The 26,966-nt window shown below is 47.6% G+C and overlaps 1 protein-coding gene across 1 annotated transcript in view; it reads right to left on the reverse strand.

Moving 5' to 3' along the window:
• Positions 1-25,533, reverse strand: part of TRIM71 (tripartite motif containing 71) — a 64,654-nt gene extending 39,121 nt beyond the window's left edge. The window contains exon 1 of the mRNA XM_019630730.1: positions 24,624-25,533. Coding sequence (XP_019486275.1) covers positions 24,624-25,490 — 867 coding nt within the window. The 5' untranslated portion in view covers positions 25,491-25,533. The remainder of the gene's footprint in view (positions 1-24,623) is intronic.
• Between the last annotated feature and the right edge of the window lie 1,433 nt (positions 25,534-26,966).

Below are 26,966 nucleotides of genomic sequence, written 5' to 3' on the forward strand. Positions count from 1 at the left end.
GGCCAGGATACCTAGGGTCCCATTCCCTAAAACAGGCAAGTCCTTGAAAAAAATTTAAGTAGCATCCTAACCCTTTCCCAACCCTAGACACTGTGGCTGTAGGGAGTTCACTGATGGGGGTGGGGGTGGGGTGGGGTTTGTGTGTATGCAGATCCCGTGTTAGGGGACTTGGTGTAACGCGTCTGACCCATCCATTGCTGCATGATGCAGCCACAGGTCTGCCTGACTTTCTGGGGTTTCCTGCAACCTGGAATCCCACTGGGTCCGGCCTCAGCCTGGCCAGGGCACCCAAGTTTCATCCAGCCTGCCACGACTGGTGGCTCAGGGGCAAAAACGAAAGAGGACACAGGCATTTAAAAATTTGTCTGGCAAGAGGAATGTAACCTCAGGCTCCTGCTCATGGATGAAGTGAAGTGTATTTTTGACCTTCATTCCCCAAAAGCAGCATGAAAAGAAGCACTATTTAGAAATATGAAATAATGGAGAGGCAGCAAAGAATTTGCAAAAACCGCCTCCTTCTTTCTTTGGAGAGACCCCTCCAACAACCCCATGTCCTGATGACGCAGGCCCCCATGCCTCCAGGGAACCAGGGACAGAAGACCAGCTAACTTCTGGAAAGACCATAAAAGGGTTTATGGGCCAGATCTCGTGGAACTCCCTTGGCAGGATTCTTCTGTCCTGCAGAACCAAGAGAGCAGAAAGAAATGCACCCTACCCTGGGGTGTGCACCTGTCAAAACCCCAGCAGCTCAGATCTGTGCATAGAGGAATGCACCTATCATTCTCCCTACTTCACAAATAAGGAAACCAAGGCAAACAGAGTAACTTTAACTTGCACAAGGTCACAGTGTAATAAGTGGTGCTGTGCTCTTTGACACTATAGTATCAAGGACACCCAAACACAGTACAGGTGACCCTTGGACAACACAGGTTTAAGCTGCAGCAGGTCCATTTATTTATGGTGTGTGTGTGTGTGTGTGTGTTTTTCCCCCAACAAATTATGTACAGTACTGTAACAGTATTTTCCTGATTTTCTTAGGAACATTTTCTTTTCTCTAGCTTTATTGTAATACAGTATATAATACATGTAACATACAAAATATGTGTTAATCAACTGTTACCTATTGGTAAGGCTTCCGGTCAACCGTAGACCTAGTTAAGTTATGAGGGAGTCACGTTAGGGGTGGGTTTGACTGCTCCCTAACCTCGCGTGTTGTTCGTGAGTCAACTATACCTCTGAAAATGTGTTCTATCACAACTAAAAAGAAAAGATCAGAGCCCCATACGGAGAGCAGCCTGAGCCAAGACCCAGAGGCCAGCATGGGGGGTGGGGTGGGGGGGAACCTCTCTGGTTGTTATTACACTGATCTGTCACTGGAGGAAGGGGCCACATTTAACCGAGCACAATGCTGTGCTCACAACAATACTTGCCACATGGATGGAGCCAAATGGATGGATGTAGTGAGTCAGACACTGGGCTAAATGCTTCCATCTATCCATCTATCTATCTATCTATCTATCTCTATCATCACATTTAAAAAGCACAACTTAACGACCCACAGTCCCATCGCCATTTTACACATGGTAGAAATGAAAGTATCGCCCAGGTCACATGGCTGGTATGCAATGTGACCCCCCCCCAAACCTCATGAAAGACCCCCATGGCACTTGATTCTCTCACAGGGCTAGGAAAGTTCATGTCATTAATCCACATTACACACAAATGGTTTATCATCTCAGAGCCCACGGCTTTGAAGAAAGGTTTGAATCTGTGAGTAACCCTGAACAACAACTCCCTACACAACCCTGCCAGAGGGTGTGAAAGGCACAAATACTGATTTACACACGCGCTACCTGCTTTACAGGGAAGGCTTACAAGGGAAAGAAGGGAGAACAGAGGCGGGGAGGGAGGCAAGGCTGCTGCCCTGGGGTGACAGGAGGAGCTGCTGGCCAGAGGAAGGCATGGGGACACCCGGGACACCGGCTGTGAAGCGGGCAGCAGTGCCGCTGTCCTTCCGTCCTTCCGTCCTCCCTGCCCTGGCTCCTAGAGATTCCTGTAGCTTCATGGGGGTTTTACGGGGCTGGTTCTGTGTCAGGAGCCCAGCAGGAGCCATGGCTCCCCCACTGTCACCCTGGACAGAGAACGGCAGCCTGGGCTTGATTTGAGGCACAAGGCCCCAAGCTCAACATTTCAGCTTTGTCTTCAAATGACTGTCCGCTCCATTGCAGAGCAGCAGCTGCTTTAACACCATCTTCAAGTGAAAAGGGACCCTCGGGGAAGATGTGTCCCATTTGAACATTCACCCCTTCACTTCTCAAAGGCTGCTGGGGAGGAGGGGACACAGATGAAGTTCAAGGTGGCCTCTGCCACTGGAGTTTGTACCAAATAACTAGTCAGAGGACTTACGGGGAAAGAAAAAGAGAAGCTTATTTACTGCCTCTCTCAGTCTTTTTAAGAAAACATGGAGATGATACATTTAAAAAAAAAAATACTGGGATGTAGCGTGCAATATTAACAGATAAATTTCCCCAATAAAAGAGTGTGGTTGGATTGTTTCTTTAGCCAACGTGAAAGCTGGGCGCGGACAAGGAAGGCCTGGGCTTCTTCTGGAGTGCCAGTCATCCCCCTAACTCAGCAGCAGGAAAACGAGACCACCCTTCCTCTCTCCCAGGAGAGGCCCTGCGCTCCTCCTGACACCTCACCTCCCAGCAGCCCCGCGAGCTCCGTGCCCTACAGACAGGTACCTGGAAGGCCGCCAGGTGGCCGCCGTAAGGGCTCTGTTTAAACAGAGGACATGCCAACTTGGCAGCAAGACCAGCAGCTGAAGACCTGGCAAGGGATGCAGCCTCGCCCCTGGCAGCTGTGTGGACACAGGGAATTTGGCACTGGCGTCCCATCCCAGAACGTAACAGCTAACCCCGTTCCAGCTGCTTGTGTGTAGTGAGTGAGCAGTGTTCTGCGTGCAATGCCTATGGGGAGTGTCCCTCCAGTGCAGGCCAAAAACACTTATTGCCTGCATTATAACCTGTCTAAATTGGATGTTCATCCCAATGCCATTAAGACTGGAGAACTCGGGGACTACAGAGTAATGTCTTAGAAACATAAATATCCCTCTTGACCCTCTTTCCAAAGGTGGCTCTGAGGTGGAGGCTGGCTACAGGTTTTGGCTTGAAGCTGAAGAAAACACCGAAGAAGAAGTCTTTATCAAGGGCTGCTTAAATCTGGGCATCTGGTGATAAACAGGTGTAACAACTCAGGTGCCATCACTTAAATGGGATAAATGGAAGAGATAATTTTTGGTTGACAATGGGGGGGGCTGTTAAATGCCAATATAAAAAACAAAACTGTGCTCAGGACTCTGCAGTGACCTTAAACTCCCTATCCTGGGGCACCCTTTAAATCTATTTCTCAAAGAGGCCACCTGTGTTAGGTGCGTAGTTTACAATGCAAATTTGAGCCCCACCCCAGTTTTAAAAGAATCACAATCTAGATGGGGTAGAGGAGCCCCAGGGTTATCAACTCCCTCATCTTTCTTTAAACAGGGAAGGGCTGATTTAAACTTGAAATAACAAAGGATGAAGAAAACATAACCAAGCTCATAGTGGGCAAGTCACTTAAAAACCATGATTTTTTTTTTTGCATAAAATACTTCTGCTCTAATAGTTTAAAACATTTGTTTGTTTTCTTTATTTCACCTCTAGGCACCTTGAATCCCGAGAAAGAAAGTGCATTATCTGAAGTTATTTGCATAACACTAAATCCAGGAGGATTTATGGAGCGCCTCCACAAAGGAGGGCTGGGGTGTTTTGCGGGCAGGGCCCAGATTAACCCTTGCCCACACCCTGGTTGCTTTCTGGGTCAGCTCTGCACCTTCCCAGAAAGCAGAAGAAGTTTTTCAGGGAGGTTCTAATGGCCCTTCCCAGAATGTTACTTGTCCTTGGCTGGGCTGGAACAGAAAACCCAGCGGGTAACGGGATAAGCAGGAGGGCGGGCAGCCCAGCTTCCCGGGGAAGATTAAACACAGTTAATTAAAACCCTGCAGAACGGGAGGCAGGGGGATTAGCGGGCAGGGGGAAAGGAGGGAGCTGCTAGCAGGAGAGGAAGATTTCCTTCCCAGACCTCTTAGCCGCTAATCAAGATTAAATGTGCTGTGCACCCCGGCCATCCATTCCATTTGGACAGATCTCGGCATCCCTGACTGAGAGGCCACTCGGTAAAGTCCGTCCCAAGAGCTGGGCAACCCCAAATGCTTTTTTCATCAAAAATTCAGCTGACTGAGGAGTTGCTGCTATGTATTCAAAACTGGTGAATGAAACAAAGGAAACTGGGTGGGCAGAGAGTTTCCTCTGAAGTGCAACCATCGCTCAACCCTCAATTATGGGTCCCTTCGTATGACTCCCCGTGCCATCATGCAGGCCAGATCTGAGAGGCTGAAGGCAGTAGGAAGCAGAGGGCTCCCCAGGAGGGTGGGGCCCTGCCCCTCCAGGATTCCCCTGCAATACAAATTCAGTCCAACCTCGCCCAGTCACCATGTCAGGCTGGCTGGTGGGAACTGAGCCACCAACCCAGGTAATCCTACAAAGCTGCCCATCCCACCTCCCCATTACACAAGACCAAGAGCATCACCACCAAAAGGCAATACTTACTAAGCACCTAACTGCCTCGAGTCTGGGCAAAGACTCACAGGGGCCTAGCCCCTGCCCTGGGAGAGGGTCATTTATGACCCTGAAGGCCAGAGTAAGGCAGGCTCCCAGAGGCCCATAAAACTCCCAGGGAAGGAAGTGGGGATTAACCACTTCCTCCCACCCCTCAAGAAGGGGTTTCAAGCTCTACCAGGTTGCAGAACAGAGGGTTCCAGGGAGGGGGTGGGGAGACATGGGTCAGAAGATCCTACACCTCCACCAGGGGACATGACTAACCCTGGGGTTTCTCAAATTGCTTTGGTTTTTACAGATGAGGACTTTGTAGTCCTGCTGCCCCAGCAGCTCGGAGGCACATTCTAGCAAGCCTCGTCACCGCCCCTTGAGGGGCACGGGTCTGGACTCTGTCCAGGGAGGGACAGAGCATACATGAAGATTACGTGTTTGTTTGACAAGTACGACGCTGGTACAATGGCTTGATTCTTTTATATACTCATCAGCCGGATTTACTGGATCAAAAACTGTCCCTATCTTGGGCAGTTTACAACCCCCTCATCTTTCACTCAATTTTTTTTTTATATACCCAGGTTGATTTTAGCAACTCTTTCTTACCCAAATCAAAGATGGAACAGCTTACAGAAAAAGCCAAATAACACGCAAAAATAAGCTTGGGTCAAGAAAGAAAGGAGAAGCATGTCCATGAGACCTTCCGGGTCAGAGCCATGAGTTGGGCCCTGAGCTTCCTGGCAGTCAAAGCAAAAGGAGCAACAACTGTCACTGTCAAAATACCAGTTAGAGGGGGCCAGTGGTCTTCCTGGCAGCAACTCCAGACAGCTGTGGAACCCGTAAACACCACTCCTGGGCAGCCCCAAACACACAGCGAGAAACACGCAGATATAACCTGCTCTCTCTCTCTGCTGTGAAAATCCCGGAAATCCTACAGGGACAATCTTCTTTGTTGTGCTGGAGAAAAGCAAGTAGATACAGGTGCCCAGAAAAAAGGGGTGCCCTTATGGTATATACATCAAGTTCCCAAGAATGGCACCCTACCAATCCTCTTACAGAAACCCCAGGAACCACTCTCCCTATGCTAACTTACTGCCCAAACCCCATAAAGCCACCATCACAAACACACACTGGCCTCTGGACACACTGAGGCCCCACAGTGTTTGGCAGCAGTGGACCGGGAGGGTCAGGGGCTTTTATCTTTCTCCCTCTCCTGGCTGGCATTTGCTTTCTAAGGGGAGCCTTAGACCACATTCTTAGCCAGGACCCCCTCCCTTCTTTACCAAAACCTGGAAGGATGGGGGGAAGGGGAGTCAGAGGGGGCCTGTTTCCAGGTATGGTGTCCTGTGACAAACTGCTGTCAGCTATGAGGAACCCTGCAGAAAGGGTCTGTGGGAGCCAAATGCTGAATCATGAGCAGGATGGGGGTGGGGGGAATCCTGCAAGCAGAAGCCTTTCAGTTTGGGAATTCCAGCCCCTCCCAATAGCTGTAAAAAGGAGTGTCGGACTAGAATTACCATCTAAAGAAATAGCACTGCCCAGTTAAAATTTCAGTTTTCAGCGTATGTCCCAAATACTGCAGGGGGGGGGGGCATACTCATTGTAAAAAAAATTTTACTTTTTATGAACTGGGCATTGGGGGTAGGGCAGGGAGTTAGCTAAAGCTAGTGACACTCATCTTCTTGGTGAGTTCTAGGGGTGTCAGTCAGGTGGGGCCCCACAAACCTCTTGAGAAGGGAAACTGGGGACTTTAAGAGAACATACTAAGCCAATGAATAGGAGGAATAAGCACTAAACTTCTTACTAACCATTTTTGACGGTGGAGGGGGACCCTTTAGCTTGTTGTTAATCCAGCCCACGATGACTGACATGGGGGAGTCTTGGTGAGGTGCACCCCTGTCCCCACCCCCATCTAAGCCCTGAGAACTCCCCAGGAACAGAGACAGGACTCTTCAATGGTGCTCGCCACTCAAGCCTAGGCGATCAACATTCCAGGAGGCAGCCATTCCCGCCCTTCAGAAGGAACAAAGAGCCTCGGGAGGAATTCCTGCTGCCCTGGGCCTGGGGGGTGGGGTAGTATCCAAACAAAACGGGGCAGAAAAAAGCGTCCCTGGCCAGAGGCCTGAGGAAGCCCACTCCCGCCATCTGCCACCTCGGTCAAGACGAATGAGGAGACCAAGTAACAACTACAGCACAGATATTAAAATTGGACCTTATAAATGCGAGATGCAACTGGGGGGCTGAGTCTCTCCTTGCGATGGAGTAAAGTTCAAGAGAGAAAAGTCTCTAAAGGAAACAGGCCAAAACCTCTGAATTTAATCATTAACTATATCTTGAGGGTCTTTGTGTTCATGCAGTGTACTGGCTGTTACTGTAACCAATGCAAACATCTAACTGTCCCTCCAAACATAGGTGGTAGGTTTTGTTGGCTTGTCTTTTAAACTGCAGCTTCTGCATCACCACAGGAGGTGATTCCAGGGAGGTTCTACAATCAGGGGTCCCCAGCACCAAGGACCTTTGGAAGGGGAGAGAAAGTGGGGGAAATAGAAACTGATGAAAGCAATCTTTTCTCCCTCCCACAGGTGGTGCACCCACTCTGTTGACCAATACAGTGGACAGGATCTTCACACAGCTTGAAAGGCAGGTGAGAGACTCAGGCTTTCTAAGTTTTAGGACCAACTTCCACAACTGAAAGGTTCTCTTTTGCTTTGAGGGCCTAGGTGGTTCCAAGGATGACTGTGTTCCCATGAAACGTCCCCTTTCACCATCCCCAATCACAGGATTTAAATGGGGCCCAAACAGCTCCCCAGCGCCTGTTTGAATTAACTCCGTAAACAGTGGTTGAACATTTGCTTTGCAGATAAAGTTCTAATCACCAATGAAGTCCTCAGCAAAGTGCTTCCCAGGTTTTCAAGCTCCTCAGAGGCTCCCAGGGGCTTTCTTCCTGAAGCACCACTAGTGATCCTCTCCCCTCTACCTGGGCAAGGCCCACTGCCACCCCTTGCCTCCACCCCACACACACAAAAGATTTGCTTTCATGCCTTGCAACCAGTTCTCACAGTATCCAGCCCTTACTCATCCAGCCCAGCTCCAGCTCAGCGACCTGCTATTGCCTTCAGTGGACCCAGTTCTCAGTAGGGGCCAGAGACCACGCATGGATGAGAGTTCCACGTGGAGGAAAAGTGCACGGGGACCCCTTCCCCACAGCACAGTTCAATAATCAACTTTCTAAACTGAGGACTCAACAATTCTATGCACACAGAAAACTACCTAAAACCTATTGTAATCGGGCTCGGGGGTCACATGTCACTCAGTGAAAAGCAGCTCTGACGACATATACAATAGCGGGTCCATGGTGAGATAACTGCAACCCACTCCCAGAGTGAAACATCCCCTTTCTTGATTTAAAGGTTCTAAGAAGCTCAAAACCAAAATGTATCTGAAAGGAAGAGTCTTTGAGAATGGAAGTCACCCAGCTGTCTGTCAACTGCAAGTGACCTGGCAGGCCTGGAATGCTATGGATTTTCTCAAAAGTATTCACCACCAAGGGCCTAGGTGCCAAGGACAGAGCTGACAAGCTTTTAGCTCCACCATACCCACCCCCCTCTGGAAGTACACAGGAAGCTGGCCCTCTGTCGCTAGGACTTCACTTCCACACTGCATACTGCCTTTTGAGTCCTTGAATTAAAATAATAATAAGCATATAAAGCTATTCAAAAATAATTTAGTACTTTTACATGTACATCATTCACCACGGTACCCAAAGTCTCCCCAAGTCCCCAGTAATTCTATTTCCCTTTATAGTGATATCAGGGTCCCCAGAAGGCAACCTCTGTTCTAGTCCTTTGTGTCCTCAAACACCCGGAGAGAACCAGGCACATGGCAGACGCTCAGTGAGAAGTATGTTGATTGAGCGGAATTCACTTCCACATTTTCCAAGCAATCCTTAAGGAATTTGCCTCCCAGCAGGCATCTGCTCACTAGAAAACAATGTGCCCTGGCCATTTGCATTGTGGCCCTGAGACAGCAAATGTTTAAAAGAGAAAAAAAAAAAAGCACCGGAGATAGAATCTAGGCCTTCGCAAAGGCTAAAGTGTGTCTCAGAGGTAAAGATTTTAGGGAGTTTTACAGCTATCCTTGCTGTAATAAACCAGGACATCGGACATTGCACCTTTCCATCATTACAGACTTGTTCACATCCAAAGCCCTATGGGCTCACTCTACTTTCCATAAATCCTCCCGAAACCTATGACCAGAGTGGCAGGCCAAATTCTCCGGATTAGCACGAACTAAAAGTTACTACTACAGCAAGGGAACTTTCTGGGATGGTAGAAATGTTCTGTCTTGGCTGTGGGGGCGGCAGCACAGGTATGAATAAATTTGTTAGAGCTCATCAAAATGTGCATTTGATTGCGCCTACACTATACCTCAATAAAGATGAATAAGAGAGAGCTGTGCATTACCATGCAAGAATGTGCCAGACTCATTCCATTTTTTTAAAGCAAAATATAGAGCTACATCTACAGTATACACATGATATTTCAAAACAGCTTTATTTTCAGTGTGTGTGTGATTCAATGAGTCATAAAGGTAATGTCGCACAGGCGTAGGAAATAATGACTCATGATAGCATCGAAACTGTTAACAGTAGTTACATCTAGGGAGTGGAATGAGCCAGTTCTAGTTCTTTAGCTCCTTAGCATTTGCCTGTTCTACAATGACTAGTCTCTCAAAATTTAAAAATCCAAAGAAAATGAAAAGGAGGGGAGATATGAGGGCAGGTCTGTATGGTCCTGCCCAGTAGTTGGTACACACCAGGCAACAGAGCAGCACAGGATGAAGGACCAACTGGTGTGTCACAGGCTTAGAGCACTATGAGCACTGCCCTGATCTGTCGAGAATATCTGCAGAGATTCTATTTCCTTAACAGCTACCTAATATCTAAAGAGATTTTTTTTTTTTTTCAAGAGATCGCCGGTATGCGGCCACAAAGCACGAACACTCAACCAACATCCACAGGGTGCCAGGAAAATGAATCCACATTTTAAGAAAGGGAAAAGCTGTATTAAAATTGTAACAATGTATACCGGTAACAAAAGATGAATACAAGTCACATTTGACTTCTGCCATTACAATCTTATGAGCGGCTGTCATGTTCCACATTGCTACTGTAATTCAACTATGAAAAGTAATACATTAGATAACATCTCTTAAACCATGTGTACTATACACTTTTTGGGCACCCCGTATATTAACGTGCAAGCCAGTTGGCGCTCACCTAGTAAAGGGCCTTAATCCAGTCATCACTCCTCACCCCTAGCCAACAGCTATATTCAGAACAGTTTCCTAGAAATGTGAGGTGCAGAGAAAAAGGGGAAACTTCACTAACTTGTCAGGACATTAGCTCATCATTTGTTCTAAATAAAATTAGATCCCATTCCACATAATATACCAAGAATATATCCGAAAGTGGGATGTAAAAGCACAAAATGTAGAGAAAGTAAAAGACATCGTTGACCACACTAAGACTGAAAATGTCTACTGAGTTAAACTAAACTGAGGCAAGCCATGGACTCAGAGAAATCCTTTGTAACAGGCAACGCATCTTCAGTCTTGACCCGAACCGCCTAGAAATTGATTTTTTTTTTTTTTTTTTTTAGAAACCCAGGAGCGAGAAGGCCTAGGAACCCAGGCAATCTAGGGAGGAAACCCAAATGGCCAATAAACATATGAAAAGACACCCACCTAGCAGTAATCGCGGAAGTGCAAAATAAAACAACAGGTCGACCCCATTTTTCCCTTGTTAGATTGACGGCAACAAGAATGGGTGGGGTGGGAGGAAGCGGGGCTGGTAGGAGGCAAGCTCTCAGAAGCAAATTAACATTTCAAATGCGTCTCTCCAGCTTCCTAGCGATTCCCCAGCTGGGGGCTCTTCCCTGGAGAAGAGGGGACACGTAGATGTTCAACACTTTGATGGTAACGGCCAAATGCAGAGAAAATCCTAATACGGGAACAGCTAAATAAATTCCATGCCACGAACACCAAATTCAGAGCAGTAATGAACAGCAAGTGAGTGCAGGAAAATGTGTTTTTTAAGACTATATACGTGTGTTTAGGGTTGTTAAGATTTAAAAGACAGCGCAAACCCAGAGTATACACTTTGGAAAGAAGCAGGATTAGGGGGACACTTTTTAAAAATTTTTATGGATAAAAAGATATATGTATTACTTGTATAATTAAATCAGGATTCGAGTTAATTGGTCCGAGCTACTTCCTGGGAATACGAGGTAGCCCCGAGAAATATCTCCATTTTCCATTCTTCCAGCAACGGCAAGCTGAGGATGGTGAAGAAAGGTCAACTCAACAGTCACAAGCTTATACGTAATTCAAAAAAATTATAACCCAAAATGACAAGTGCTGTGAAATCAAACAAAATGTCAGTCTAAAAAAACCTAAAGTGGTGTTAAAAGAACACAAATTTAAAACAAAATTATTACCCACCCACCTCCGGGCCTTTTTAAACCGGTCAAGTGTTTGCAAATCTTCTACAGCCTTTCGTAAGCACTCATTCATTTGGTTCCTCTTTTCAGTTCACTGTAGGCAAACCTGTGTGCCCTCAGCATCCAGAGGAGGTGAGAATCCTCACATAGTGGGCAACATTTCTAAGTACTGACTGCAAGTAAAGGAACTGAAATGAGAAAGCCCTGGCAGGCAGGGACAAGGACCTCCACCTACGTTTTCAGACTTTGCTTCTTAAATCTGCCGAAACCACAAAATGTTCTGCCTTGGACATTCTGGGATCCCCCATGCAACACCCCCTTCCATCATGTCACACTGGAGAAAACCAACAAGGGGTCCCAACAGAGCCTGAAATTCAATCTCTCCTAAACCCAAGCCACGGCCAAACATCAACTCCTCATCTGCATAATTTGATCTTGTCCATGGCTTTTAAATTTGATTCCCATTTATTTTGTTGCTTTTACATGCCTTTTTTGGTGGAGAACTGGTTTTGCGTCCTACCAAGCAAACAACAAAAAAAACCTTGAAAATACGTTCTATGGGTTAAGAACAAATAGACACTGAGAAACCAGGCAGACTGTCGTTAAAAGCAGTCAAATTCTGAGCCAGGTTGTGCAGTAGACACTTGACAATTAACACTCTAATATGAATGCCGTGAACACCACCCCACCCCTCCTTTCCTGAGAGGGCAATGTTTGTTTTCAAACTTTAAAACTAGCAGCCCTAGAAGTAGAACTTTCAATCTGAGATGCCCAAATATATTTAGTACCTTTCTTTGCACATATTTGTTGACATCTGCACACATAAGTAATAATTAACACACAATTCAGTTAGCAAATAACAGTCAAGGAGAGATGAGGCAGATGAAGGCAGGCAGTAAGTTCAGCTCTTAGGTATCAGGGCAAATCTTTTTTTGCCCTGATATTACTGCACAACAGGCTTAAGGATGAGTAAAAAGATTACAAAATTAGTAGCTGTTGTGGCAAGTCCCAAAGGTTGTCCAGAATTAACCATTCTCTCCTCTAGGAAAGGATTGTGCTACCCCACACACACATACACTTCATAAATGGGTTTCCAGTTATTACCATAAATAAACCCGAAAAGAAAATCCCCTTCTCCTCTAAACCTTCCGTTTAAAAGTGGACAGTCTTATACCTTCCTTCATCCACACTACATGGAGGGGGTTCCCAGGTTCCCTCAAAGAAACCAGGTAACCGGGTTATCCATAACTGAGTCTACTTATATTGGTAAGATAAAAGCTTCCTCTTACAATATTCCTCTAAATCCCTGAACGCTGTTAAAACTAACAACAAAAACCAAAGGAGGTTAAAAATAATAATAATAACAAGGAGAATTTCTCAGGATGATTAAAAATAAAGGGCGGGCCTGGTGGGCGGGTTGCTAAAAGGTGCTGCCACTTGACCCCCTGCAGCAATGTCCCCATATCAGTTCCCTTGGTTTTAAATTTCTAAATGTCTTCACTTATATTAATACGTAGGGCATATGGCAATTTTTCATCAGGACATACTTCACTTAATTTTCAAACCCAAAGGTCAGTCCTAGGCTGACTAATAATGCAAATGTTACCAGCCCCTATAGGAGTAATGAGGAAACAGGCTGAGTCACACAAGGATGTCAAAATGGGGAGCCCAGCATGAGACAGTAACCACCACCACCCCTCAACATAGCGCTGCACACATTCTAGGCATTAAAATAAATATTCACAATCACCAAAAAACAGGAAACCCGAAGTGCCCTTCAACTGGTGGAGGTATTAACTTGGGTACATTCCGACAATGAAAAACTTCAGTGATAAAAAAGGAGGAACTACTTGGTACTACAGTACAGCAGGGATGACTGTGAATGCATTATGCTAACTGGGGGGAAAACCCGACTCCAAGGCTTCAACACTATGATTCCATTGTGTGACCTTCTAGAAAAGACAAAATCAGGGATAAGAGACCATTGGTTGCCTAGTGGGGCGAGGATTGGGGAGCGAAGGAACTGTTCTATATTTTTTTTATTATGCTAGCGATTACACATTGTATACTCTTAAATACTCTGTATACTGTTAAAATGTGCGGAATTGTACCTGAAAAAGGTGTATTTTATGATACATAAACTATAGCTCAGTAAACAATAACCAAAAAAAAAAGAAAATCAAACTAGAAGATCACCAGGCTAGAAGAAATGAGGCTTCCATCTCAGGTTCTGTAGCACAAACTGCAACATGAACTGACGGACAAAGCACGGTGGGGGGAGGGTCACTGACCATCTTAAAGGCTGAGGAGAGGGCGGGGAGACTCCTTCCTGCAGCCTCTCGGGCTCACTCCCAAGACTGTAACCAGAATGGGCTGGAAGGGTCTAGCTGGCACCAGAGAGATACTCACGGTCTTCTGTAGATGCCCCCTCTGTGGACCAGCAGCAGCCCCCACTCAGGGGTCAGAACCAAATCGAGGCTACTTGACTTAGGGAAGGCAGGGAAATCATCCAACCCCAAACTGGTGGTGTCAACTCCGAGGAGAGGGACAGGGGGCTGTTCCGCCTGCGGCTGTATTTCCAGGGCTTCCTACCTGCGGCTGTATTTCCAGGGCTTCCTACCTGCGGCTGTATTTCCAGGGCTTCCTACCTGCGGCTGTATTTCCAGGGCTTCCTACCGTATATACCTCATCAATTTTCATAGCAATTCAGGTCTGTTTTCATAGCAATGACAATTTCCTGCACTCATTTAATCTTGACTTAAACTCTATAATGACCTGAGCAGGTACAATGGACATAGGTTTGGGAACAGAAACAGCAGTCTCTCTTGATAAGCACACAACTCAACTGGTGAGAGCTGGGTGCGGGAGAGGGGCTGCTTGTGACGAGCGCAGCCGGCTGGCAAGGGATGGCAGCGCGCTGGGCTAGTCGAATCTAACCACCCTGATGTAGAACAGCATTTCTGGTTCCCATGAGTCGGAGGGCTCCCCCATATTTTCATGAAAAGTTCCAATGGAATCAAGTCAAGTGGTGGCGCCAGTAGCAACGGCCCAAATGGGAGGCCATCTTCCCAGCTAGGCTGCTTCCTGAATTCTTCTAGTCTCTCAGGCTCAAACTCATCCTCTTTCAGTCCCCCTCCCTTTGTGATCTGGGGGTGGGGAGACTGGGACTGAGCAAACCCCATCTCTGCCTTGCCAGCGAGACGGCCAGCAGGGGATGCTAGGGGGAGAAAAGATGGTGCTCTAATGGGCCGGCCGAGTGGCTCAGTTGGTTAAGAGCTCGCTCAAGAGTTTGAGCTCTGAGCAACAGCGGTTCAAGTCCAGCCCGAGCTGAGCAGCCAAAAAAAAAAAAAAAAAAAAGATGGTGCTCTAGTCTGCTTCCTGGGTCACACCATCAACAGGCTTCTTCCCCCTAGTGGCACTGGGTCTCTCCCTGGGGCAAGCAGTACCTGATTCCAGTTTGCAGTTTTCGAACAATGGAGGAACCAGCTTCATCATCCCGTCTCCCCACCCCCACGGGGGAGACCCACAGGAACCCTTCCTAGGTATTAATAACTCCATGTCCCTTTTGATCCCCCAGCCTTAGGATGGCAGCTGCTTCCCACACTTGCTACTTCCCAGATCCGCTAGTGCCGTCTTCTTGCCTCCCAGCTTCCTAGTTAAGAACTTCCAGTCAACAATTCTGTACATTCAATGACCTGTTAATGTAACAAATGTGGCTCTGGCTCCTGACTGATAACAGCAGTTGTTTCTGCTACATTATCAATAACCCATCCCCCTAGAAGGGGTAAGAGGAGGGGACCCTAACACGTCCCGTAGGCATGTTGAAAGGATGAGGAAAAATTAGGGAAAGGTTTAGGTTACACACAGTCCTCTCCAGTCAGTCCAGTCCACGGCGGATTGCTGACACCACTTCTGCCTACCAGCACACCCTCTACCTAAATAAATTCCAGCATTCTCCAAGATCCTCCTCTTCTTTCAGCCCAAACTCATCTCTCTCCCCCTTGGAACCTCTCTGTCTGTTTAGATGTCCTGAGCTGTAAACATTTAGATTTCATCTAGTAATTTACATAAGACCACATATAAAAAGCAGCCACACGGAGAGGTGAGAGCCCCCCTCTGCTTCCACCTTCTCCCTTTCAGTTCTGTAATTCCGAACAGATAAAAAAAGGCCCTCAGGTTGGTGGCGGGTAGCCTCTGTACCTCTTGAGCATGAGCACAATTCTTAGTAGCAAACACTCAAATATTTTTATGACAAATCTTAACACATCAAATCCTGTCAGCACTGAGGAATGGCCCAAATTATTTCTTGGCATTCAAGTACCGCTTGGCCATCCACCAGGAAATAGTTAAGAAAGATAACTAGCCTATTTAATTTCATAAAAAAGAAATTTTACCCGTTTGGCAGTAACTTGCAGGAAAAGTTGAAGCCAAATTTTTTTTCCAAGATATTTACGGTTACGTATACACCTATACTATTAAAACACGGATTTTTCTGAATCCTTCTAAGCACCTTCAAGTAAATTACAGCTCTCCTCACAGATAAGTCTCTAAGAACATAATAACTGTTCCCATCACTCTCATCTTTAAGGTCAGAGATCAAGAGGTTAAATGACTTATCCAAGGTCACACAGCGACTTCTGGACAACACTAGGCCTGAAACCCAGGTCTTTTTACTCTAAAGCTTGTGCTCTTGTCTTTCTACGTAAGAAGCCACAAGCATTTTCCAATTTACTGTTCCCCTGTCATCCCCTAAATTCCCCTGTCCATTCATATACATAATGTGAGAGAAAGGACATCAGAGCCTAATATTTTCAAGGGCATTCATTCTTTGGCTTGAAAACTAAGACGTCCCCTTTATTCCTGCCAAAGGAATTAAAAAAGGCAGCACCTTGAGCATCTTCCGAGGGTCAAACCCAACCTGCATCAATCACCACTGAGAAGTGACAATCGGGCAAAATCTTTCTGGAACTAGCCCTTAAATTCACTATCATCAACAGAGGCCAGATCTAGTGTAAGAGCCCCTACCCTCTAATGCCAAAGTACTTGCTCTGAAGGGAAAGGGGCGGGGGATGGGGGGCAGGAAGTGGCCTCCATTGCCCGAGATCCACAAGAGAATGTGCCTATGTTAGAAGTTGATTGGCAGGAGAAGCATCCTTCTCACTCCTGATATGGTAGAGGCCTCCTATGAGACTTAGTTCTCATTTAAAAGAGAATAATTAAAACTCAAGGCCTCTTTCCTTGCTAAATCATGTTCTGACAACACTTCACAGTAAGTTAATTTTGGGCTGACACAGTTATGATTATCACACTAATTTTTGCCAAGAGACCATGGCCCATTTATGACTTTTCTCCTTTAACAACTTAGAAAAGATCAAAAATAAGAAAATAAAACACAAGAAGCTAAAGATTTAAGCAATAAATGTAATATGTAATGTCAGATATTTTAAGGACTAGTTTAAAAAAAACGTAAATTTGCTAAATGTTGTGAATACAGAGCAATGTGAAAAGGGAACTGAACTCAAGTTTCTGATCAACAGAAGTCATTTCACCATCACCAGCTTGTACAGCAGTTCTTTTCTATGGTGATTTAAGGCCTTTCCTGTAATAACTTAAGTTTCCTCTTCAAATTCCTCCAACACACACACACACACACACACACACACACACACACACACACACACACCTGACAACACCATGAAATGAAAGCTTATACAATATTTCAGTCTCTGAAATTAGAGTGTTCCCTTGAACAAGTTGATCGTTTCCTTGAAATGCCACAGTCCCCCCCCCAAAAAAAATAATAAATATCATGGCTTCAAAGATTACTGTTTCTCAAATACATTATAAAATGTAAATTGGACTTCTATCTGGTTTTTAATTATTTTTTAAATTAATTTCAGTTGTACAACACAGTGCAATAGTTATACTTTTTACCCCTCGAAGTGACAACCCCTCTCCCCCTGGACTTCCATCTTTAAAAAAGAAAAAAAAAGCTGAAGGAATTGATACATTTACACCCATCTTCTCTCCTAGGCTTGGGGAGCCCTATGACCGTAAAATGGTCTAGCCCAAAAGCTATAGTTGAAGTCCCAGCTTTTCTCAAGTGAAACAAGGTTTATGCATTTTTCTCTAGTACATCTTGCATCATCTGAAAAAGCCACTACATCTCTTTCCATTCACATAATGGTAAACTGATAAAAGCACAGCTCAACCACAAATTCTAACATTTAAAATGTTTTCTCTTAAAAATAAAACTTAAGTTTTTCTTCTACAACACCCCTTTTTGGGGGAAAAAAGAGGGGAGGAGAGTGAGGTCTATTTCAATAATTTAATATTACAAACGTTTTCAGCTGCCTTCAATTGTGGGACACTGCTATCACCATTTATGTATTATCTCTAAATCCTTACAACATTGAAAAGTGTAACTGCCATTTCACAGATAAGAAAACTGAGGCAGAGCAAGAGCTCTAAATAAACACACACCTTTAATAAGTAACATCACAAAAACCTTTTTCCAGCTACTGAAATTTTCTTTACCATAACCACTTTTCTGTCTCAACACTTATCCACACATTTTTGTGTGTGAATTTTCAGCACAAGCCTATAAATGATCCTAACAGGAGTATCTCCTGACACTGATCTCAAAGAGGCAGAGGACAAAGACCAGAATTTACAGATGTGGTCTAAACACCATAATTATGACTGCTGACGCCACCCATTCACAATTCTCATTTTTAAAACACCTATGCTGTAGTCATATCAGATTCATATTCAGCAGCAAAATCTACGCGTGCTGATCTTTTTAATACAATAGCATTTTTATAATTATCCCAATTAGACTATGAAAGATGCTCCCAAAACCCAATGGCATTTCAAGAGAACATTTTTAACTGCAAACGTGGCCAAACTCTTCAGAAGTAACAACTGAAGGATTCAGTTGTTGATGGCACAGGGGTTCTTCTCTCATTCCCAGCAGTTCCCTCACCAGCTCAGGCTCCAAAGACTACTCTGGGGCCCTCAAAACTCACAGGGTGTCGAAGCCGTTACGAGGATGCCCTCTCTACATAACTAACCTTAACCCCCTTAATTTCTTTAGTGTATGCTACTCTGCTCACTCAAATTCCATTAATGTTGACAGAATGTTGCTATCCTGCAGGAGACTGTCCAGGTAAATACAAGTATATTATCCCCTTATTCATGACCAAGCTCCCCCCCTTCCCAATACTTACAACTTCCTTTTGTTAATATATTAATGAAAGCAGTAACTTCACCACTAAAGATTACCACTTCCCTAGGGCATTGTGCCTACTGATCATTAAACTTGAGATCATGATACAGATTCACCTAAAAAAAACAAAACAAAAAAAAAAAACCTCACTTGGTGGGAACTGAAGCTCAGGTAAGAACTATGAGGTTAGTAGAAAATCTACATCAAGACAGATTAAACATGGATTTCCCAAAATTTCAGCTGGGTTTGAGTGGGAGCTGAGAGTGAGGAGTAGGGGTCTTCCCTCCCCCATTTCATCCCACCCAACATTCTAAGGCAACTGGAAGCAAACTATCTAAAACACAAAGGGAAGCTAGAGATGGCATCCGAAGAGGGAAAGAATTACTACAGTGGAATAAGGTTTACCTCGAGTATTTTCAGATGTAAAGTGCCAGGGCTCAGCCCTCACCCTTCCCAATTTTTCTGTTAACAAGTCAGAGTCTTGTCAATCAAAACAGTCAATAGGGTTTCGGTCAACTTGGTTTGTGGGCATCAACAAAACCTCAAGGGGAGCAGAAGAATTTAGTATTGAACAGCAGGAGGTCACATCAACTGAAGAGGAAAGATGGATCAAGCTTCCTCTTGCAACTTACAACGCTTGAAAGGTCAAGAGAAGGGGGAAGGAGTGGACTGCAATGGGCGGCATTTGCTCCCTTTTAGGCAACTGTAATTCTTGATCACTGTCTTCCTCTTGCTCTCTTCCCAAAATAACAGAGATGGCAAAAACAGGCTTAGTAAGCCAAGACTTTTAAGTCTTCGTTAGTGTTATGGAGGAGTGCGGTGAGAACGCCGCTTTGAAACCGCCTGTATGGAAGAATTGGGCCCAAACTTTTGCTTAAGTGTAAAGAATGACACCAAAATGGTCCTTTATTCACTAAGAATAAATACATCTAAAATAAACGTTGCCCTGTGTGAGGAACTGGATGGAGAAATGGCAAGATGAAGCAAACCATGTGACTTTTTTAAGTTAGCACCAGAGGAAATAACATTTGGAGGTGAAATTTCAGGGCTATAGAATTATCAAATTATCAAATAAGTTAAAATTTCTCTTGAACCAGGAAAACTTATAAACCTTTTTCTCTTGACCACTACCTTCAACAAAAGCATTTCAGCCACTTCATCTCATGTATAGCTTCCCCCAAAGCTAACTCCCTAACAAAACTATGTTAGTGTTGGTTTGAGCATCCTAAAATTTATAAGTAGCTAAAATGGGAGGGGGGAAAAAACTGGTTAGAAAAATGAAAATTTTACTCAATCTTCAAAACACTTTCAAGACTGCTTCATTCCATGCACAACTACTTAACTTGAAAACATCGTAATCATAAAAAAACATAGTAATACCAAATGAAGAACCGAAGTCTGGGAGAAAGTGCCTGTTTTCTACCTAACGCATCTTCACTGTTTCCAAAATATGTAATTCCTATGACTGGAAACAAAAATCCTATAGTCCCAAACCAAGTCTTTGCAACCTCAAATCCCGTGTGGTTTATTTTTTAAGAAGACAGAGTCACAAAAGGTTCCCCAGACAGTGCTGATACCACTGGAGGTAGGCTCAAATATTACTGACACACTTCACAGCTGGGGGTTATGTCAGCGAGCAAACCTCATCCAGCAAAAGCCTGCCCAACTAGCCAAGGTCCACTTCCCCAGGATCTATGTTTATAAAATCCATCACTATGCATGTTAATGGAAAACTGGGCACATGCACATGCCCTGGCTCAGACGTGATTTTTTTAAAAACCCCAAAACAGATTACACATTCAAGGACAAAGAATTAAGAAATAATGAAGATTTCCCATATATTTTCATCAAGGATTTTCTTAATTCAACAGACTTCAACCTACAAACATCTACCTGCTGAACTGGACTCCAATTATTTTCCAAGTTATGAAAGTGGTTTTCTGGCGAATAGGTGAAATGCATGTGTTAAGCAGACACATATCCAACTAAGTCCTATAGAGCAGGTAGAAGATGGGTTCAGAAATACTAGAAGGCACTTTTTTCTCTTGTCCTTGCAAAAAAAAAAAAAAAAGTCATTCGGTATAGGTTTTATAATTTCCACAGCACCCTGCGTATAATTTAAAATCTAACATGTATACACTGCATATACATGCCTGAAAAAACTTAAGACACTATGAATGCACACTATATATATATATATATATGCGCGCCAACACTGGTACAATGTTGTGACTTATTTTAGTGACTTATTCAAAATATGATATAAGAATTTAGTGACTTATTCAAAATATGATATAAGAATTTAGTGACTTATTCAAAATATGATATAAGAATTTATTCCACAACCAATTATTTTAGGCAGCAAAGAGATTTAAGGCTGATTTTTGGAGTGGTTTTCTGGGGAAAGATAGTTCCCAAAGTCTAGGATGGCTCAGGGTCATCTCTGATTAGAATTCTATAATTTCTTTTCCACAAAGTTTTTTTGTGTTTGGTTTTTTTTAAGCCCAAGGCAGGAACTGAATATAAATTGTATCAACACCTGCACCCCACTTTCCATCTGAGAGACTCAGGAAAATCCCACCGGTGGCTGGCCTGCCTAACTGGAAATATTGCCATTCTCAGTGGGACAGGCTACAGTTTCCCTTGGCTCAAGATGGCAACTGTGTCACCCCAGGAGGTCTTCTACCAATAGTGAAACAGCCTTTGCTGGGAAAAGAACAGGCTTCAGACCCCACTCCTCTTCCCACTATGTACAGAATCCTAAAGTCCAGCCCTTTAACACACACCATGGAAGGCCCTGATATTTCTGCCCCAGGGTCGCCTCCAAAGCAGCAAAAAAGCACACATCCTATAGGCCAATAATACAACATTAAATGGCAACTCCAGAGTGGTTGGAGCAGCGCGCTCAAGTACCCCTTAACTCCCTACCACTTTCCCCCCAAACGCGTGCATACCCTTTTCGGGTGCCCGTGGGGTGAGGCGTGGCCACGGGTCCGGCTGTGGGCTCCGGGCTAGCCAGGCAGTGGCGCAGGCCCACAGCTGGGCTGTCTTGGCGCGCTTCTCAGAGGACCCGCCGAGCGACCCCCGGTTCTGGGACGCTGGCCCCGGTTTCCGGCCTGGATGGCCGCTGGGCCGCGGCGCCTGCAGGCCTTTCGGACTGACCATCGAGAGGCAGACAGACAGACAGACAGACAAGACACACACACACACACACACACACACACACACACACACACACACACACAGAGAGAAAAACCCAAACTCTTTTTTATGAGCCAAATATGAGAGTGGGAGCAAGCAATTCTTATCATTTAGTTGGAAACCCTCACTCCTTCCCCTTTTAGGTTTTAAAGATCTTATGTTTAAACCAAGAGCTCAAAACACCGGGTGACCTTGCCAATCCAGAGGAGCCATTTCGATGGGGGACAGAGGGAGGCAGATGCTTAAGAAAAGCCTCCCACACCCGCGTGGCCAACCGATGGAGGCACCCTCCCTAAAATTAAAGGGGAAAAAGTCAGACCGCCTTCCCAAGGTCAGGTGGCATTAGTCAACCATAGGCAAGAGTGCCCTGAATTATTTAACGGAGCATGTTGTCACAGGAGGCAACTCAGTCAAGTAGCACATTTTTAAAAATTGAGGTAGAGTGTACATACAGCCAAATACCTGGATTTGGGTATTCAGTCCTGTCACAATTGAACAGAAAAACCGTCATCCTCCAAAAGTGCCCTCATGCTCTTTTCCCAGTCAAAAGCATGGTTTTCTACCTAACAATATTTTTAAAATGTTACTGATCACTTCCCTGGAAGGAAAGGAAGAATTCAGGCGGTGGGTGGGACATCTGTGTGTACCTGGTATAACAGGGTTAGTCTAGTCACCGCTTTGTCACCTTTAAACTCAAATTTTCTAGCATGCTAAATCCAGGAAAAAGAGGTCTAAAAATTCATTTTCAAGTTTTCCTTAAATTAAAAACTAAAACGGGGTAAGTAGAACTTGGCTCAACACTGAACAAATTTCATGTTTTTAAAGGCTATTTAGTTTAACAATGTACTGTATCTTAATGCTTTTGCCAAACAACTTTGCATACATTAAAAAGCGAATTTTCAGAGCATCCAGGTACCTCCTAGGGTGTGGGGAGCTTCGCTCAACACTTTACACTCTTCCCATCCCATCCCATCTGAATGCTTTTATAATTTAAAAAGTGTATAAACCTTTTACAAGTCTGGCAACAGTGAGCATCTACTGTTTTAGCCCAAATAAACAGTATGTGGATCTTTAACTGGGAATATAAATAAAACCTGACATTTAAACTCAACTGCTGGGTAGGGAGGATTCAATCAACACCCCTACCAGGAGGAAAACTGGCGGATTTAAGGTGCCCCCTCCCCCCATTTGACCCTAATCATCAAGTGAATTGGCTCCATCTTTCCATTCCTGGGATTCGGATTGATATTTAGCTCAATCATTTTTCTAATAGTGATGAAAGAACATACTGGAATCACCCAGGAGTGTGGAAAAACTTTAGATGAGTGCAATCAAAGCTTAAAAACTAAGGAAAAAAATAACTGCCTCCTAGCTTCACACCTAGAAGTAAACTTTTAAAGTGAGGCGCTCACAAGTATTGTAGATTAGAATTTCAACTTTTTTCCAATAGGAAAGCCAGCTTAAGGCCATCAGGCAATAGCTCCGCCTTCCTCCCCCAAATAACAGGTTAGGAATGGGAAAGTCTGTGCTCTGTGCAAGCCTCTGCCGGGTTCGGTACCAGCACGCCCACTCCAACTCACAGGCAGGTTAACTCCCACTAGGATGTTTAAAGCCTCTGCTGTCTCGTGCTCTACGTCCGACGCAAGTCTATAGCGATCATGCACACCAAAACCTCCCCGGTCTACAGGTAGATCGCCTAAGTTACCGACCCTCTCGGCACAGACTACCGCTCAAAATTTTCGGCCCTTTCCTCTAATGGGTTCGGTTTCGGTTGAGTGAAAGGGGTCACGCGGTGTGAAAAATAAGCGGAAAGGTTTATTCAATAGCCAAAACAGCAAAATCAAGCCCAATGGCTGCAGTGCAGCCCTCGGACTTTGCGCACCCTCAGGTTCAAGCCGCGTGCAGCAGTCCGTTTTTTATCCGAGAAGGGACCCTGGTTAGGCGGGGGTTGGGGGGTTTGGGGGAAACACCTCCTAACCAGGGAATCTGGTTCCAGCTGGGATCGAAGCCCGGGAGGCGTACAGTGGCTCAAGGGGCTCCCAGCTGGGAGAAGGCAATGGGTACGGTCCCCCAATTCCGTTTCTCTAGGCGCAGCCGCGGGCCCACCAAGCCGAATTCCAAGTAAGAGAGGCTCAGGGGCCAGAGCGCAATGCGAACAGAGACGCGGAGAAGATAAGAGCCTAAGACCGAGGTCACCTTGGCCCTCAAAGATCCACAGATGCTCTCTGACCCAAGGAGACAACGATTACCAGTGTCCCAACAAAAACCACAGTCCTCCCTCGAAAGCACGCACGTGGAAACCACGTCTACGCAGGCGCACGCACTCCCCACCCACCCGCACAGCCATCTCTTCCTAGCTCATGCCCTACTTAAACGCAACCACCTACGAGTTTTACAAACAAAAGTAAGAAATAAGAGAAAAGAGAGCGCCCTCAGCACGTTGCGAGGCCTCTGGTGTGCCCGCAGGAGACGTCTACAAATACACATGCTCTTCCATCTCTTGTCTTACTTAAAACTTTAAAATCGCATGCACGCTTTGTCAAACAAATGAAGAAATCAAAGCCCACAACGAAGAGGTATCCTCAAACCTCCGGAACAAGGAGTGGGGGGGGGGAGATACGGACCCTCGCACACGGAGACAAGGTGTCCACAGCCACACACATCTAACTCTTCGAGCTCACGCCTAATTGGAGGCAAGGGTTGCCAAGTTTTGCCACACAGAAAATTAGACGAGGAAAAGGAGGGACTCCACGTTTTGGGACCCTTCGGGAGCCCCTCACAGCGCGCACACAGAAGCCAGATCTCACACAGCTACACACACACACACAACACACACACTTTCCCAGGTCATGATCTACTTGTTGGCAACGACCGCCATGTATCCAAAGGAAAACAAGACATCCCTAAAGGAAAAGGCTCCCACCCCTCCCATCGCTTTGGGACCGGTCCCGAGGCCCCCTCGCGAGCGCTCCGGCGATTCCCGAGTGGACACACACGCGCCCCGTTCCCACCCGGGGGCAGCCCCCTTGGAAGCCGCCACGCACTCACCTCGTCGTCGTGGTGCTGGCAGAAGCCGAGGCGCTCGGGGAACACCGAGAGGATGGAGAAGGGCGGGCCGGGGAAGGGCGGCCCGAGCCCGAGCTGCTGTGCTGCTGCGGCGGCGGCGGCGGCTGCGGCGGCGGGACCCGGCGGGCCGCGCTCAATGTAGTGGTCCTTGGTGAGGCGCACGCGCTGGTGCGCGCGGACGCAGTTGTCGCACAGGTGCTCCTGGCAGTCGAGGCAGCGCGACGAGGCGGCGTTGCCCTCGTCACAGGAGCTGCAGCCGTGAGGCCGGCGCAGCAGCAGCGCCGATGGGGAGGCAGCCGGTCCACCCGGCGCGGAGCGGGAAGGCGCAGGCGGCGGAGGCGCCTGCGGGAGCTGCGGCGCCGAGGCGGGCGCGCGCGGGTGCGCGTGATGCGCGTGGTGCCGGTGGTTGCTGTGGCCACCCGCGCCCGCTTGGGCGCCGGCACGCCCGTTCTTGGACGACGGTTCATCCGCCGTGGCCACGACGGCGTCGAGCAGGTTGCTGAGCAGGAAGGCGGACGAGGGGAGCGCGTCCATGCCCGCCGCCTCGGCCAGCACTACTTTCTGGTCGCACACGGGACAGCGCAGTTTGAGTGGCTCGCCCGGCGCGCCGCCGCCGGCCGCCGGCAGCCGGTGCGCCTCGAGGCACGGGCGGCAGAAGGCGTGCAGGCAGGGCAGGACGTGCAGGCGGCGAGCAACGGCCCCGGGGCCCCCGCCGCCGCCCCCCGACGACGTGGACGTCTGCGAGGACGACGACGACGCGGACGAGTTGGAGGAGAGCGGCGCCGGCGAGCCGCACATCTCCTTGCAGAGCAGGCAGATCTGGAAGTCGGTCTCAGGGAACGAAGCCATTTGCAACCAGGCCCAGAGGAGGGAGGAGACCAGAGAGGAAGAGGAGGAGAGGCGCGTGCGGACGAGGTGGGTGGGGGAGTTGCCGACTCACTCAGAAAAATGCATCTATTAGGTCTGCAATCCAGGAGCAGGCACCCGTGCGGCGTGGCCCGCTTGGCCTCGCCGCGTCCGGCCCGCGCGCTGCCACCCCCGACGCTGCGGGCATTAAATGCCACTATCCAGAGGCGACACAGATTCTTCCCGGAGGACGTGGGGGCTGCGGCGTGCTTGCCCAAGCGGGAGCGCCCGAACAAGTCCCGACTTGCGAGGGGCGAGCGGGGGCAGGGAGGTCAGAGAACTCCCTGGAGCAGCTGGAGCTTAGCTTCTCGCCCGCGGATGGAAGTCCTCTAAAGTAGAATCCGCTGTGCAGTCCCAGTCCCGGCGGGAGCAGAATTTGGTTCGACGAGTATTTGGTGCGTTGCTTTTCTTGAAACGAATTTAGTTAGTCTCTTCTTGGGAGAAAAAGGCTCCCCAAACTAGTAAAGGCGGGAGCGGCGCGACGCCAAGCCCGTGTCCCCCCGCGCGACGTCGGCCGCCCCACCGCATGACGCGGCGGCCAGGGACTCCTGGGTGGCCCGGCGTGCTGCGCTCGGGCTTGCGCACGGCCGGGCGCGGGCTCCCCTGCAGGGCAGTCGGCCCCGCGGCAGCTGCAGCTCGTGGGAGCCCGGCCGCGGCCGCACGCGTGTAATACGCACGCGCGTCCCACGCGCCTCGAGTCTCCCGCGCGCCCGCCTGGCCCCGCCGCGGCAGCCGGCGCTTAACACGCACGCGCGCCCCACGCGGCCCAGGGCCCTCGTGACCCCGCCTCGCCGGGCCTGGGCGCCTCCCGCGCGCTCCTTCTCCTCCGGTTTAGCGGCGCTGCAGCGCGGGGCCGCAGGTCCCCGCAGGCCGTCCTGAATTATTCATCGGCAGGAAGATATTAGATGTACCCGCTGCCCGCTCCGCGCGAGCCGTCGTGCAATGCTATCCGAGCTCCGCGCGCGCCCCGCGCCCCTCCTCCTCCTCACGTCCGTCCTCTCTGAAACCTTGGCAGCGAAAGGGGATCACATTTCCTTTGTCATCGGGCCATTTCGCCCTCGCCTTGGTCCCCCCTCCGATCCCGAGTCGCGGAGACGGAGCCTCCTCCGGGGCGCGCTGGAATCAGTGGAACCGGCAACGGCCCAGCGCGGTGAGCTCGGGAGCCGCGTGGCCAACGCCGCCGGCCCGCGCCCGCGTCATCTTTCTGAAACGAGGCGCCCTGCAAGACGAGGGGTGGCCCCGGCCGCGCTGCGCCTACCGGGCTTTGCTGGAGCCGTTCGCCCTGGCCTCCTGGGGCTTTGAACAACTCCCCCAATTCGGGCTGCGTGCGTGCACGCGCGCGCGAGCCCCCTCTTTCTCTGCTTTGCCGCCTCTTCCTCCTCCTCCTCCTCCTCCTCCTCCTTCTCCTCCTTCTCCTCC

The sequence above is a fragment of the Hipposideros armiger genome, unplaced genomic scaffold (assembly GCF_001890085.2).
Source record: "Hipposideros armiger isolate ML-2016 unplaced genomic scaffold, ASM189008v1 scaffold_937, whole genome shotgun sequence".
NCBI classification, from domain to species: Eukaryota; Metazoa; Chordata; class Mammalia; order Chiroptera; family Hipposideridae; genus Hipposideros; species Hipposideros armiger.